Below are 16,157 nucleotides of genomic sequence, written 5' to 3'. Positions count from 1 at the left end.
TTCTAATCTCTTAGCTGCCTCTTTAGCACCAAAAAAATACAATATTAAGAGGTAGAATATCAGACTTGAACCCAGTTTTCAGATAACTTTCCCACCAAAAGGTAACGTAAGCATACCTTGCATGCGTAAATCAGCTGATTTTAAGATTTGTGACCAAACTCAGCAAGATATTTAAAAGCACTCTCACACACCTTAATTTATTCGAGCCCAGTTTTTTTCTGAGTAACAACCAAAGGACGACTAATCTCCTCCACTTCTCAACATAAAAGCGACTTCATCATTTCCAAAAATAATTAGGAGAAAGTTCGGTAACAGATATATTTTTCTTTGACTTATATTTGCAAAATTTCACTATTTGCATTATTGCAATCAAGCTCCAGCATTTTAAATGAGCATTGTCTCTCAATGCTTTCAAGTAGAGTGTGTGTGTGTGTGACAACCTGATTCTCCACTCCCGTGTCACCTGCCAACTCAATCACACATGGTATCCTGACTAAACCACCGTGTTGAGCCCCGATCTCAGCTTTCACCTGGAAATGTCATATCATAAAAAAACAACAGGCATCAACACAAACGTATAGATGTAATCGAACAGCAATCACATCACTCACAAAACTTTGAAAACAATACTTTTTGGGCCACTCATATCAGTAGAAGGGTAGGGGAAAAGATGAGGAGCTAGTCTCTCCCACACTTGAAATCAATTTTTTTTTTTTACAAAATGATTCCACAACCAAAAGCGCTTAAAGCACTTCCACCTTTCTCAAGAAAATATCAGGTACTAGTAAAAATCTTGAAAGGTTCTTCATAATCAAAACTGCATTAAACTTAATGTTTTTTCTATGTTTGTCTCCATTATGATATGAAGAAATTTCTAGTTTGTGAGCTTATCCATATGATGTAAGAGTAAACGCTCGCGATAAGCATACTAATCTGGAAGTTGGTTGAGAAATGCTAACCTGTTGGTATCTGGACATCCTGTTTTCGAGGATTTCATCCTTCACCAATCAGAAAGCAGTTTTCAGACGGTCATGAATCGAGCTTCCTTCTAGAATGCAAGTCGGTCAAGTTTCCTCACAGCTATCCATTGAGTTATTACCACCACTGAGCATCATCGTAACTTTGATCATCTCAAGCACGTCTGTTAGTCACACATGATCTTTCCAATTCATCGTTTCGTCCACAACTACTCAAGCCCAGCCAATCACACAAGCATAATTATATCCCGAATGTTCTGTTATACAGTTCGCCTGAATTGGGCATGCGGAACTTTGATTCCTCATATCCATTAAAGAACTTGTTATAACCCAGCCTTTCACTTCGGAGGAGTTCAGCCATGCCCAAATCGTTTGCACTTTGGACACCATTCCAGCCATCCCACTGGCCATTTGACATGACAGAGTTCCTGCTCTGGGTAACATTGAGCTGTGAAAATGGTGAAAGATTGTTGGCCAGAGTTTGCTCCACAACCCTGGAAGAAATTCCATAAGCATCATTGAATGGAGTAAAGTTATCCCCCATATCACTGAATCTCTGGTTCTGATGCAGAGAGAGAGATCTTTGCATCAGCAACTGAAGTCTTGCTTCATTTTCAAAAGCACTAAGCTGTGGAGGAAAACTTGAAGACATGTCTATACTTGAGACATTAAGGCCATTCGGAACCCTCCCTTTACCAACTGCCAATATTGCAGGATCCATAAACTCAATGTCCCCGTTGTTAACATTTCCAATTGGTGGAGCCTGATATTCATTGCGCAATAAGGAGGTGGTATCAAGAATGTGATTACCTACAAAATAAGATGATTTGAAATACACATCTAAAATTAGGTCCAACAAAGTGGAGAAACAAAAAGACAGTTATAAGATTACTGACCAGAGAGAGAACCGTAATTCTGTTCCATTTTATCATGAGAAATAAATCCTGGGGGTGGGGCCCTGTTTGGCGCTGCAAATCCTGGAGGCGCAGTCATCTGAGATCTCGACCCTGGAGAATTCACCAGAAAATCAGTAAGTTAAGCACTTCAAAGCTTTTGTTTCTTTTTGATAATTGCACTCAGATTAAATCTGAAACAATAAAAGCTGCAGATAAATAAGCGGAATAGAAGTTAAAAAGACAAGTGATGCCCTAACCTGACAGCTTGTTAAAAGAGAGTTGAGAATAATTGTTGGTAAAACCATTAGATTCCTCATTATTAAATAGAGAGAAACCATTCTGAGTACCGAAACCATTCTGAGTACCAAAACCATCAAGCTGATAGCTTCTGCTATTTGGAAAATCTTGACCGAGAGGATGATGACTATAACTTCTCTCAGTGTAACTTAGAGATGGTTGAGGATGACTCAATGGATTCATCGTCTCCTCCTCCCTTGCAAAGGAGAACCTTGATTGATTGCCGCTCTGTAATTTTCTTGAGTTTGATACTCTAAGAGACCCTTGTTGGTTATCAGTTTCTCCCAACAACTTAGCCAAGTTCTGAGAGGTTAACGACTCATTCCATGGGTCAAAATCCATAGACAAAATATTAGATATTATACTGTTCTCTCCCCTATCTACAGTAGTACTATGGTCCACACTAGCAGCTTCAGCTTCAAACCTATCCATGTTCATCCCCTTCCCATCATTAGACAGTGGATAATAAGTGTCATCAGTGCTTCCCAAATTACCCACACGATGGAATGCATTTTCAGGGTATCCATTAGGAAGTCCTCCAATGCTAGAAGGCTGTAATACTGAATCAGTTCTTTGGTCAAACGATTGCATGTTGGCTTTAATAGGTCCAACACCATTGGCAAGCTGTGGAGAATAACCCTTAAGCTGCACTGAAGAGTGTAAAGAGATGGAAGGACTTGATGAGTAGCTTTTCTCTACAATTACTTCCGGATCCCTATGTCTCTGTGCATTGAAAGATAGCAAATCATCCTCCATTGCAGGAGTTGTGTCTTGTCTTTCTTGAGCCTGTGTTTCCAGTCTCAAATTAGACGTTTCTCTTGAGATAGCAGTCACAGATTTCCCATTCATCTGAGGAGGCGAAGGTTCCCTTGATTTCTCATAGCTGGCAAGTGACTTTTGCTGTCTATCAATGCTAAATGATGATAAATCTGAGCATTCATTATTGATCTCAACATCTGTGGCATCACAGGAATCTTCTGATAAACCAGGTCCATAGGCATTTGTAGCTCTGGATGGTGTGATCAAATGTTTACCTTTGTCCTCCAAAGATGGGGTGATAGGTAGTTGATTGTTCATGAATGAAGAAGCAGTACATATAGCGATAGCGGATTCTTCAGAACTATAGGTTGCATCATCTGCGCCTGCGGACTGCTTAACAGGTTCTAACATCTCTGTTTTACCTTTCTCTTGACTAGTGCCACTTTCTTTGCTGTGAATAAATTTCTTTCCTGATTCAGTAGGCAATGACAAAACCTGACTAGTGTTTGCAACAGCTGTAGAGAATGTCAGTGAGCTACAGGTCTCAGCCTTCTGTTTAAGAGGCCCATTAGAACTTGGTGCGCTGGCAGGCGGCAGTCCATTAGAACTTGATGCAGTGGCTGGCGGCAGTTGGTTATTTGATGCACGCGTTCCCCTAGCAAAATAAAAAAAATGTATTAAGATTTTAAGAACCATATACCAATGAGAAAAGTGGGTGATTCTAATTGCATACCATAAAGCGCCGGTCGGAAGAGCAGCTGATCTACCAGAGCTGCTATTTGGTGGAGAGATTCTGGCATTGATTGCTGAATTCTACAAGGCATATGACAAGATTATAAATTTCACAGACACTTTTGGCATCATCTCCAGTAGGCAGTAGGAATAAGAAATTTCAAACTTCATCAACTTTATACCTAAAAATCTCGAAAATGCAATACGACCATATGAAGATGGAAATATCAAAAGTTTAGATCACAAGAGCAAAAGCTTTATGGCCCTTCCTTGAGAAGCTGACTTCCCCATTCCGGCCTCCTCCAAATAAGGAGCTAGCATTTCCTCCTTCCCAAAACGATGGGAAGTGGGGAATGGAAAAAAGAAAAAAAAATGGAAAGAAAAGATAGAAGAAAAGAGAATAATAAAAGAAAATCTTACATTTGCAGCAGTTTTACTAATAGGTTGTCCTGCAGAAGCAGAGCTGTTATTGCAGTAATCGTCTGCTGGTGATGGTAAAACACTCCCTGATCTCCGTTGCATACTATTAATGGCACCAGTAATTTGTTGAACTCTACTCCTTTAAAATAACTATGCAAGTTAATTATTTATCCAATGAATGTACATATACAACAGATGACACGCAGAGTCACAATATAAGGTTGTCGCACCGGTCCAGAGTCCAGACACAGATAAATAATAATATACTACAAGACCTCTGAAAAAAACTCTTTTGGACTGATCAGAGCGTACAGAATAGAATTGAAGCTTATACTGCAACAGCCGTGGAAATGGCACCTGTTTATCAATAATTTCATAATTATGTTGTTACATAGATTTTTACGAAGAGCAATGACTACAGCATGGACAAAATAGTGCAAAAGAATAGTTGCTCTTTTTTCAGTGTCACATACTCCTAGACTTCTTGGACTTGATACGCCAATGATGAAATTCTAGCAACAATGTTGTTAACTACCACAACAATAATAAAATCATCGTTAAATAAATCCCATTACCTTGTGTAAGCCGATATTACTTCGTCTTTAGTAAAGCTATCCTCTTGTGACCCAATCTCGTGCAAGTATAAACAATCAGGATTGGTGCAGGGCTGGACCAAAAGAAAACTCTTCCCTTAGAGACATTAAATCTAAGATGTTACAGAAAGACTTTACAAAATATAAAATCATAAAGATTCAAGTGACGACCCCTAATCAATGTTCTGATCAAAATTCTAAGTAATTGGCTAATTGTGAAATCATACCACACTCCTCAACCAAGCATGACAGTATTTTGTGGTTCCGAAGCAAGCCCTGCCAGTAAGAAAGTAAAAAATAATTACTGAACTATAACACCCAATGCAGCATATCAATAACAAAAAATTGCACACACCTTAGAGGTCTACCGTCCAAAACAAATCCATGTACAGACTGAATACAACGGACCGCTTCCTCCTCATTTGAATAGGTAATATATCTGTAACCAACAGAAATATTTTAAAAAATGATAGCTAACGGAACTTATTTTATAAGTACTAGCTAACTGACTTTCTTTCGAATGTAAAATAAAAGAATATGCTTTGAGGATTTTAAATGCCGAACACCTAATAAATATCATGAAGTTCAACACTAATAGAAAGGCAAATCCTGGAAAATTTTTGTTGGATATTTTATGGAAAAACTGATCGAAACAGGTCTTGTTGCATGCTTTCTTGGATGGGAACAACTTCGAGGTACAAGTATAAAAAAGAATCAGTATGGAGGACTGGTCTGAATTTTTTACTTTGCAAAATTGGACCTGCCTACGGCGGCAGCCTGGCGCAGTTCCTAGAAACAAGAGGATTAGACCACGTAGCGTTGGGTAGACCAAATGCTTATTCACAACAATGTTCTTTTATTAATAAGGCAGTCAGAACAATTTTCACAGTGGTGTCCAATCCAGCTTGCATGCACCTCGACTATTCCACCCGATACCTACCACCTCCCACAAGCACAGGTACCGGGTAACTCTGCCCACCAACCACCAACGCTTAGGCCGATGGGAAGAAATCACCTAGTGTTGCCTCCGCTGAAATTTGAACCTAAGACCTCATGGTTCTCCTCCCACTTCATGGACCACTAGGCCACAGCAGAAAACAATCTTCTTATTCATCTCTTCAAAACACCAGAGAAAGGAAGTACACCCTAGAGAGTCCTGTCTTGAAGATTGTACCACTAAAATACTTGCGGGAAATCCTATATGCAGAAGATAAACATGTGACTATCGACTTACGTGAGTATAAAGCAATGTTAACACAAGAATAGTAAATTGTTATCCTAAACATAACATATGATTAGACACTTCGAATTGGAACATATGAGATCTCATAGAATGATGTAGAGGGTTTTCTAGGACAGAGAACAAGGTTCTGGAAGATAAACAACTCTCCACTTTGATCGATGCTTGGTTTTGAGGCTAGAAGCCTTACATAATTCTTTCCTACAGCATGTTGGAGCATCCTATTATTACTGCTTTAATATGAAGATTTTTGAGATTTCCTACAACATGTTGGAGCATCCTATTATTACTGCTTTAATATGAAGATTTTTGAGAACTGGTACAAATTTTAAATCAGGAAGCATACTTACACACTACATGTATTATTTGCAAACTGTTGAATGGCGCCAGCAGCTGTTCGAGACATGGAAACCTTCTGAACCTTTCCATACTGAGCAAAATATTCTTTCCGCTGTAGAAGCTGTTTTTTTTTTGGGGGGGGGGGGGGTTAAATTTGGGTTAGTTTGTGAGAATAATGTTACTAATAGAGAAGTGTCAAATATTTAGGACATTCCTAAGTGGGAAAATTCATATAAGTTGGAGAAAATGATATCTTTTTAAGCTAACTGTACATACATCTTCGTCAGCTAAACTGAGAGGCAACCCCACAATGTAGACAAGATTCCTTTGAATGACTCGCACACTGGTAAGTTGCTTTCGCAAATCAGCTGTTTTACTCTTACCCTTTCGAGATGTCGATTTTTTCTCCATGCCCGCTATCCTGTTGAAATGGCCCAAAAAAACAAAATATGAAAAATGCAGAAAATATAGGACCTACTAATCTGATAATGGAGTTTGTCCTTGAGAAAAAAAAATCATATATTACTTTTCACAGTTTGCTGCCATGCCAACAATCTTTTCCTTGTTATATGGACTGCGGCATGCAGGACACCGCCCTTCTGTCTCGTCCTTCTCAGCCATCTCCATTATGTGATGCCAACACCAGACGCATATCTATAGTAATGGATGCCAAAAGTTAACATAATTTTTCAGAGAGAGAGAGAGAGAGAGAAGTGCAAAAAAACTGTCGAATTTTGTGAACTGTTTCATCTAAAGCTTAAGCTGTTAGAGAGGAAGCACTTTTATTTATTTAGGTCAGAAATATGCCACCCTCCATCTTCCTCTAATATGCGAATCTGATTCTTTTTGTTGGACCAAGCACATTAATACTTTTGGGTTGATGGCTGGCAATAAATTGAATCAAACACCTTTTTCTACTCTATAACATGTTGAATTGTATCATTTAAAACGTGATACTTTTATTTATTAATTTAGATATGAAACGGAAACTAGGAAACAAACATGAAATAATATATCTAAGGAGTCAATATGCAGAAAAGGAAATACAGTGTTGCTTAGTATCTCAATGTTTGAATGTACCATCCCAACCTAGCAAGAGTGGTTTTTTGAAGAGTGAAACTTGACATCAAAAGACAAGCATTGATGCGTAATTAGCCCAAAGAATCTCATATCTTATTGGGAGTGGAAAGGGGCTAGTGAGGAGGTTAATAAACCCTTTTTTGATTAGGACCACATACATCGGTAACTTTAAGGTAGTCTAGCTTGTTCAAATATTGTCATGAAGAAAATAAACATCAGATTGAATCATCTGAATTATACCATCAACTATAAGTTGGTTAGGTTAGATCATCCATCAATCGACATGCTCAAGAATATCTCCAGAGCTAGACATGACAAATATAAATACATCAAAAATGCCTAATATAAATCCAAGTGAACCTATCATACTTCAGAATGGCACAAGAGTTTTGATTCCTAGAAGATACCCTATTGCATACTTCATAGATTGTATTTTTCGTTTATGGCGATAAGGATTGAGTAGCTGTTATCCACGCATGAAATAACCCCTAGAACGTGTTATCTATAGTAGAACATCTTACAATAGGCATTAATTGAGTCACCCTATATATTTTGAATCAGCTACGATATAGCTTCAGGGTACAATTCTCTGCACTGAAAACAAAGAGTTCTACAACACCACCGAAGAAAGTAAACAATCATTGATACAAACAGTACCAGATTACGATTTATCATATGCATGGACAAAACAAGGCCTATAGCTGTCAGAAGCATTAACATATAGAAGACACTTCTACCCAGCTTGTCCCTTAAAAGAAATGTCCCATTTGTCTGTTACACAGCTGCGGAGGTATCTGGACTAGCTTGCGACTAACTCGGGATGACTGTATCCTCTCAATAATACAACTACGTGGTGACTTTACCTACCGAGGTTTAGACATATCGTAAGAAATCATATAGTCTTTTTGCTAAAATTTGAACCTCCATTTCAGATGGTTAACCCACACCCTTGGATGCAATTTTTTTGATGTTTTTACTATGGTTCCAAGAAACTATCACAGGTTTCAAACTTTTCTTAGGAAAGTATAGAAAGAGAACTTATTTCCCAATTAGCAAGGGAAACCTCAATAAACTCATGGTGTAGTTATCGTACAAAACGGATGTAAAAAATTATACAAAAAAAATAATTGTACTATCGCTTTCTTTCAACTCAGCGTAATGATTCTTTCAGTATTTATATTATAAGGAATGGTCATGCAAAGGGCTGTCGAGTTTAGTCACAAAAGTGTAACTCACCCAACCCACTCAAACTTAGGCTGGTTAGGCTAAGAATATATTCATCTATAAGTCAATTTGGGCTATCTAAGTAGCCCAAGTTGACAACGTAAGAAAAGCTTTGTCCAAAAAACAAAAGGAAATAACTTCTTGATTAGCTATGTATATATTGTATTTTGCTTCGGTTGTCAAATCGGTTTGCTTGTTATTGCCCTTCCCCTCTTCTCGTCCTGAGCCGAGGGTCTACCGGAAACAACCTCTCTGCCTTATTAAAGGCAGGGGTAAGGTCTGCGTACACTCTACCCTCCCCATACCCCACTTGTGGGACTACACTGGGTATGTTGTTGTTGTTGATTAGCTATGTATATTCTCTATAGATTTGCACTCTTTCCCTCCTTGTAAAGAAAAGAAACCTTTTCCAATTTGATGATTAAACAAATTATTAAAGAAACAACAAAGTGAACAAAGAGCAAGTGCGGGTTGAATTGAGTTATAAAGAATAAGTTATGACCTATTGTTTTGCCCAAATTGGCCTAACCCATTTTTACCATGTAAATTTAGTGACTCAACCCATATTGACCTGCCCAAATTCAGCCCAACTTGATCATTTGACACTCCTAGGCACTAGACATCCGTAAACCTTTATGTACTTTGTTTATTGATAACGTTTATGTTATGTAGTTCTCCACAATTTCTTTTTGCAAGTCATAGTTAGACAAGAATTTCCTCTTCCTTTATTTTTTTAATGACAGGTAAGATAAAAGATACGAATTTCCTCTTATGCATAGGTCCAGATCTATTGTATAGCTTTCCTTTTTTTATCTATACTACCATATTCTTTTGAGCTACTACCTTAAAAGGTAACTCTAAGATTTGTTTTAGTTTCTGCACATACAGGTTTCTTTTCTGTAGTTAATCCAAAACTTACCATGAAAAGCAAACATAAAAACATGCCAACCTGCTGGGTGGGCTTTAGGTGTTCTTGTCATTTTAAGAAACTGGATTTTCCTGCTAAGGAAACTAAAATTTAAAAACCCCACACCCAATAAGACGATCTAAGTAGGTATTCGAAAAAAGCAGCGCATAATAGAGCACAAATAAGGACAAGTATGCACTCTATGCAACACCAAATTCTACATCAACTGTGAAGAATAAGTGGAGACGGGAACTTATATATCCTTCTCTCAATCTCTCTTTGCCTTTCCACAGAGGATATGGGCAGCAGTTCCACCCAAAGCACATGGATTACCAACCTAAAAGAGTCAGCTATCTTCCACGCAGAACTACTATAGGGTGAAAACATCTGACCTGATAAAGCATATGCACAGTAGAAGCGTACTGCAAAATTAATCAGCCATTTTCCTTACCCTCCCCCCCCCCCCAAAAAAAAAGGGCCTCCTGAAGTTGATTAAGACAATTTTCATTAAAGTACCTCTAAGTATATAGTTGTATGATTGTGGTTTGCTAGACACAAATTTAACTGCGACTGTCACCCAGAAGCACATACTTATGAACTCTTATCTCTTACGCATATGGAAGGACAGGCACGAACGCGTAAAAGCAACTTTTTGGAAGTAACATCATACAGATACACAAACTATCAAATCGATTTCACAAATTCTTATGAAAAATACAAGCATTGTTATCAAAGACTCGCTTGAGATGCACTTATGGTATGAAGCTAGGTGCAAAACAGGTTAAGTGCTTCACCTTGCTTAGCTGACACTTCAGTGGAAGCACTAAGGCGTGCGCCTATCACCATCGCCATGGGCTTTTACTTAAAGGCAGTGCCAATAAGCAAAAATTGTAGTTTTTCTCTATTCTTTTTTCAATAAAATTGTGATTTGTGTTTACAGTTATTCTTCTTGAATTGCACAGATACTTTTAATAGACATTTTTCCATTAAAATCCCCATAGCGCTATAGATCTCTGCTCTTCATTTCGCTTTTAACATTTGATAATACTGACTTTCAATCTTCTCAAATAAAATACTAACTTTCAAGACAAAATTAGAGGACTAAGAGTAGAGGACAATCACCAAAATACCAGAAAGGCATCTCCACTGCAGCCATAATAAGCATGTCTTAATAAGGAGAACATGTGAATAAACAATAACTAGTCTCTCAATGACCAGGTTCAACACAAACAACACGGCTTCAAATTGCATTCGTGAAACATAATCAATAATTCAAAAAGGACATTATCTTTAGTGTAGGAGTGTAGGAAATTTGATGAATTACAAACCTGATAGCCACATTTGCAAGGCTTCAACTGCTGATCTGTCAAATCCATCTCCTCAGCACATAGAGGGCAGGTTCTTTCTCCTTGGTCACTCATGGTTACCTTCACCAAACAAAGTATAACAACAACAACTAAGCCTCAGACACAAACAAATCAGGGTCTACTGTATGATTACTCACTGACCATATTACCCCATATAGGCTCATCTCATATTATACAAAATAACCATTGTAATAAAAAGTACTAGAAGTTCCTTATATTTTCTATTGAGGTATAAATCTCAGAAAGGCTAAGCAACTCCTATAAAAGCATAGGACGTGAAGTAGATCGCCATAAAATTAACTCGACACAGAACCATTCAAATCTCACAATCCATTCACTTATAATGCACCACTCTCTCTGCATGAAATTCCATCTCAACAGCTTTACTTAATCCACACACACAAAAAAAAAGTCAAAACTCTTATTGACTCGAAGATTCAATCTTTTTTATTTCCTTTACTTTTCTAATTAATCAAACCCATCGATCCAATACAAAGAACTAGTAAAAAATCTAGAATTATATCTCTGAAAAAATAAAATTATTTATAAAAAAAATTAAGCTTTACCAACTCAAAATCCAAAACCCCATAAAATCACAAACAAAAATCAATCAAACACCAACACAAATCGATTGAATTAATAACAAAAAACAAAATCAGGGATCTGATAACAAAAAGATAAAAATTATAAAATTAGGGTTTGCGATTGGACTTACAGTGATGAGTGGGTCAAATTCGGGCGAATTGTAAAACGGATGAGACACAAAACGATAGAGAGAGAAAGAGAGAGAACCACACACACAACTGCTTTTGGAGCTTCAGAGAGAGAGAGAGAGGGAGTGAAATGGGTTGGGTCGCTTTTTTTGAGTTGATTGGATGTGTCTTTTCGGGTCACCTAATTATTATAAACGGGCTCGGGTTGAAGATATAGTTGTAGTTATTTTGGATGCTTTACACGTGGCGGTGTAGGAATGATCAACGGTTGTGAGTTATTCACGTTGAGTCTAATTGACGGAGATCTAGTGCGGTGAGTAGTGGAAAAACCCTTACCTTGACCAGTTTGTAGTGGAAAACCTCAATGACATAATCGTTTATAGTCACTCACTGGAGGTTTGGAACCCTGAGTACAGTGTTCCGGGTGTAGCAGGAAAAGAGGCTGTACGTGAAAGAGTACTCAGACGAAAGTGCTATTTCTTGGCCATTGGATCAGCAAGGGTGTGATTCAGATGGATCAAGAGAAGACCAGGTCTGTTGTGGACTGGGAAGTGCCGAAGAATGAGAGAGTACGCAGCAGTGGTGAAGCTGGATGCTCGAAGTCATTTTAGATATGGCAAGACAGCTTAGGAGGAGTAGAAAGTTGCCACAACCTAGGAGGGGTTTATAGGAAGCTAAAAAACGTGAACCTTTTCACATACTTCTTAAAGGGGGAGAGCGCCAGGAGAACGTCGAGACGCTATCAGTTTGGAGCGCGAGGCCAACAGAGCTTGCTGCAGAGGATATAAGAAAAGGCTTAGCAGAGGGGATCTGGTAACAATTATGAATGTGGAGGAGTGGGGCATTTTTCTCGTTACTGTTCCAATATTCAGACGGACGAATGTTGTTAGGGTAGTGTAGAATAGACCAGCTGAAGATGGAAGAGTGAACGTTGTCGAGTGTCATACGAAATTAGGATGGCAATTAGTTACCAAAAAAAAAAAAAATTGGATAGCAATTGGATTACAAGAGAAGTCTAGTCTCATATTATTCATGAACTCAGAGGGTGTGTTTGGCTAAACTTATAAATTGGTCAAGCTAGTTTATAAGTACTTTTTGGATTATCTACACGTTTGGTAAATACCCAAAGTGCTTATAAATCAAGTGTTTATAAGCTAAAATCAGACATAAGTCATAAATTGGTCACCCCCGACTTATGGCTTTTCAACTTATAAACACATTTAGCTTGACCAAAGCTTTTACTATTTTATCCTTAATAATATTTTTTAATTTGCAAAATATTTTTTTCAAAATAAATTTCCTAACTTTCTCTTCATTCCATATTCGTCGTTCGTCATTTTATTTACAAAGAAACCTTTTCATTTATAATCTTCTATGAAGTTTTAAGGGTATTCTAGTCATTTTAATAAAATAATAGCTTATTAGTATTTTTCTACCAAACACATCAACTGGTTATTACCAGTTTCAGCACGTCTATCCAAACACGTAAAATGCTTATTTAAAATATCAATTTCAGCACTTAAAAATGATTTTCAGTACTTCAAGTTTATCATTTATTTACAGTCAGCTAATCCAAACATGCTCTTAGTAGTTTGATAGTTTTAAACCCCGAAAATTTGACTTGGCAAATGATGTGGATAATTTTTTTTTAAATGCGTGGGAGTGAAGAAAAATCGAAAAAGATACCATACAACTATATAGAATGGCTTAATTGTTCAATTTATGTAGTATTTATTCTTTCTTTTTTCTTCATCTTAATATACACTGAGCATGTTTTACGAAATTTTGTATATTTTTTTCTGCTTCATATGACTATTTATTTTAACTCTGTGATTCTCATTTTTTGTAACAGATTTGTAAGTTGTTGTTTGGCTAAAAAAAAAATTGGGAGTTTTTTTTCAAATTTTATTTTCAAATATCTGATTGTTTATGGATTTTAACTATTTTTTGATAGATTTTGAAAATAAGATCTTCAAATCCTAAAAACAACTCTAGAGTAGTTTTGAAGTTTGTTACTCACAAAACTTCAAATTCTTTTCAAGTAAAATACGTGTCCAACCACAATTTCAACTTTCAAAAATTATTTTTTATCTCATCTTTAAAAAACTCATTTTTTGTTTCAACCAAATATATGTCCAAACGCTAGCCAAATATCTTGGTTGGAATATATATATATATATATATATATATATATATACATACCCAGTATTATCCTACACTGTGGGGTTGGGGGAGGGTAGTGAGTACATAGACCTTACCCCTACCTTGTGAGGATTGAGAGGTTATTTCAAATAGACCCTCAGCTTATGAAAGTATAAGTACCACATTAATAAAAATAAAGACAAGAAGGGACAGTACCAAAAAGCTATATAAAAGCAGAATAAAAACAACAATACAGTAAGGTGATCAACAATGAAAGAAAATAACGGGTAGGCATAAAAACCTACTGCCAACAGAAAGCGAGATTGTGTGCTAATACTACTATTATGAATACTCTAGACTACATACTCTACTACCATAATCCCCGACCTTCATACCTTCCTACCAAGGGTCATGTCCTCGGTCAGCTGAAGTTGTACCATGTCTTGCCTAATCACCTCTCTCCACTTCTTCTTTGGCCTACCTCTACCTCTCCGTAAGCCCTCCAATGTCAACCTCTCACACCTCATCACCGGAACGTCTGTGCTCCTCCTCCTCACTTGACCAAACCACCTGAGCCGCGCTTCCCGCATCTTGTCCTCAATAGGGGACACACCCACCTTGTCGCGAATAACCTCATTTTTGATCTTATATATCCTGGTGTGCCCGCACATCCATCTCAACACCCTCATATCTGCTACCTTCATCTTCTGGATATGAGCGATCTTGACTGGACAACACTCAACCCCATACAACACCGTTTGTCTGACCACCACTCACTAGAACTTAACCTTAAGTTTCGGTGGCATCTTCTTGTCACACAAAATACCTGAATCGAGTATATGATGTGTGACATATTCATCAATCTCCACATCCCCCTGAATAATAGATCCAAGATACTTAAAACTCCTTTTCCTAGGGATGACCTGTGAGTCCAGCCTCATTTCCCCTTCCCCTTGAGTCTCGCCACTAAAATTACACTCCAAGTATTCTGTCTTGGTCCTACTCAACTTGAAACCTTTAGATTCCAGGGTCTGCCTCCATACTTCAAATTGTGCGTTCACATTGTCTCGCATCTGGTCAATCAATACAATATCATCTGCAAATAACATGCACCACGACATCTCCCCTTGGATGTGGCGCGTCAGTACGTCTATCACCAGAACAAACGAAAAAGAGGTGAGTGCCGACTTCTGATGCAACCCCATCATAACCGGAGAATGGTTCGAGTCCCCACCCACTGTCCTCACTCGGGTCTTTACTCCATCATACATGTCCTTAATCAACCTAACGTAGGCAACAAGTACACATCTAGCCTCCAAACATCTCCACAAAATCTCCCTCGGAACTTTATCGTACGCCTTTTCTAAGTCGATGAACACCATATGCAAGTCCTTCTTTCTCTCCCTATATTGCTCCATCAATCTCTTAACAAGGTGGATGGCTTTTGTAGTCGAACGCCCTGACATAAACCCAAACTGGTTCTCAGAAATAGACACACTCCTACTCACCCTTAGCTCTACCACTCTCTTCTAGACTTTCATAGTATGACTAAGCAGCTTGATACCCCGATAATTATTGTAATTTTAGGTATCACCTTTGTTCTTGTATACATGAACCATCGTGCTCCGCCTCCACTCTTCGGGCATCTTTTTCGTTCTAAAAATGATATTAAATAACCTAGTGAGCCACTCCAAGCCTGCCTTGCCCGCACTCTTCCAAAACTCCACCGGAATTTCATCCGGCTTGATCGCTTTGCCCCTGCTCATCTTACGCATAGCCCCTCAACTTCATCAACTCTTATATATATATATATATATATATATATATATTATTTTTGTTTTTGTTTTTGTCTTAACTGTATTTGTTTTGGGAATCTATAAATAATAAGCTGAAATTTCATTATTTTTAGCCAAATATAAAAAATTATCCAAAATAATAGAGTTCTAACCAAAAATATTTTAAAGATCACGCACTGAATATGATAATCCAAATAATATTTGACTTTAAAAAGGTATTAATCTGCCAAGTTCATGACTAATTAGGACACAAATTAATTAGGCGTGCACTGAATATTCTTTATTTTATCTTTTTTCTCTTTAATTATAACTTCTTCTTTTTTGGCAGTGCGCCTGAACCGCGATTCGCCGACACAATCGATCAACATCGCCGACGACCGTAAGTCTCTCTTCTCTCTTGAATTCACTCCAACAGTGCAAAAAAATAAGCGTGTTTGGATATTCAGTGTATGAATTTTTACTGATCATATTACTCTGTTTAAACTCATCTCAATGTAAATATATGCAAATACAACTAAAAAGTTTTAGAAGTTCCGTGTATTTTTTTTTTCAAAGATAGAAATCTCTGAATGGCTAAATTAATCCTAGAAAGCATTCTGTATATTTTTTCTAAAAATATAAATCTCTAAAAAGGCTGAATCACTCCTAAAAACAGTAAAAGTGTAGATGTCTAAA

General features: G+C 37.5%; 1 protein-coding gene across 2 annotated transcripts; it reads right to left on the bottom strand.

Annotated features, from left to right (window-relative positions):
• Positions 1-254: 254 nt before the first annotated feature.
• LOC107789042 (uncharacterized) lies at positions 255-11,708 on the bottom strand. Of its 2 annotated transcripts, none has more exons than XM_016610812.2 (14): positions 11,547-11,708; positions 10,793-10,891; positions 6,780-6,907; positions 6,530-6,674; positions 6,265-6,374; positions 5,030-5,113; positions 4,902-4,950; positions 4,657-4,748; positions 4,082-4,220; positions 3,663-3,742; positions 2,131-3,584; positions 1,874-1,984; positions 960-1,787; positions 255-530 (listed from the first exon to the last, which is right to left on the bottom strand). In XM_016610812.2, exons 2-13 carry the CDS (start codon positions 10,883-10,885, stop codon positions 1,219-1,221), a joined length of 3,054 nt encoding a protein of 1,017 aa, XP_016466298.1. In that variant the 5' UTR covers positions 10,886-10,891; positions 11,547-11,708; the 3' UTR covers positions 255-530; positions 960-1,218. The 2 variants fall into 2 exon arrangements, with proteins under 2 accessions (XP_016466298.1, XP_016466299.1); XM_016610813.2 differs by having other exon boundaries at positions 4,082-4,214.
• Between the last annotated feature and the right edge of the window lie 4,449 nt (positions 11,709-16,157).

Source organism: Nicotiana tabacum, chromosome 9 (genome assembly GCF_000715075.1).
Source record: "Nicotiana tabacum cultivar K326 chromosome 9, ASM71507v2, whole genome shotgun sequence".
NCBI classification, from domain to species: Eukaryota; Viridiplantae; Streptophyta; class Magnoliopsida; order Solanales; family Solanaceae; genus Nicotiana; species Nicotiana tabacum.
The sequence above is the reverse complement of the archived record's forward strand: the minus strand, read 5'-3'. Positions and strand labels throughout refer to the sequence as shown.

What these genes read in the sequence shown, in the direction of transcription:
- LOC107789042 (XM_016610812.2), bottom strand. Translation starts at nt 10,885, where the DNA reads ATGAGTGACCAAGGAGAAAGAACCTGCCCTCTATGTGCTGAGGAGATG. An exon ending in GTAATATCGGCTTACACAAG is followed by an intron (nt 4,221 to 4,656) that starts GTAATGGGATTT and finishes GTTATTTTAAAG; the next exon opens with GAGTAGAGTTCAACAAATTA. An exon ending in GAATTACGGTTCTCTCTCTG is followed by an intron (nt 1,788 to 1,873) that starts GTCAGTAATCTT and finishes CTTATTTTGTAG; the next exon opens with GTAATCACATTCTTGATACC.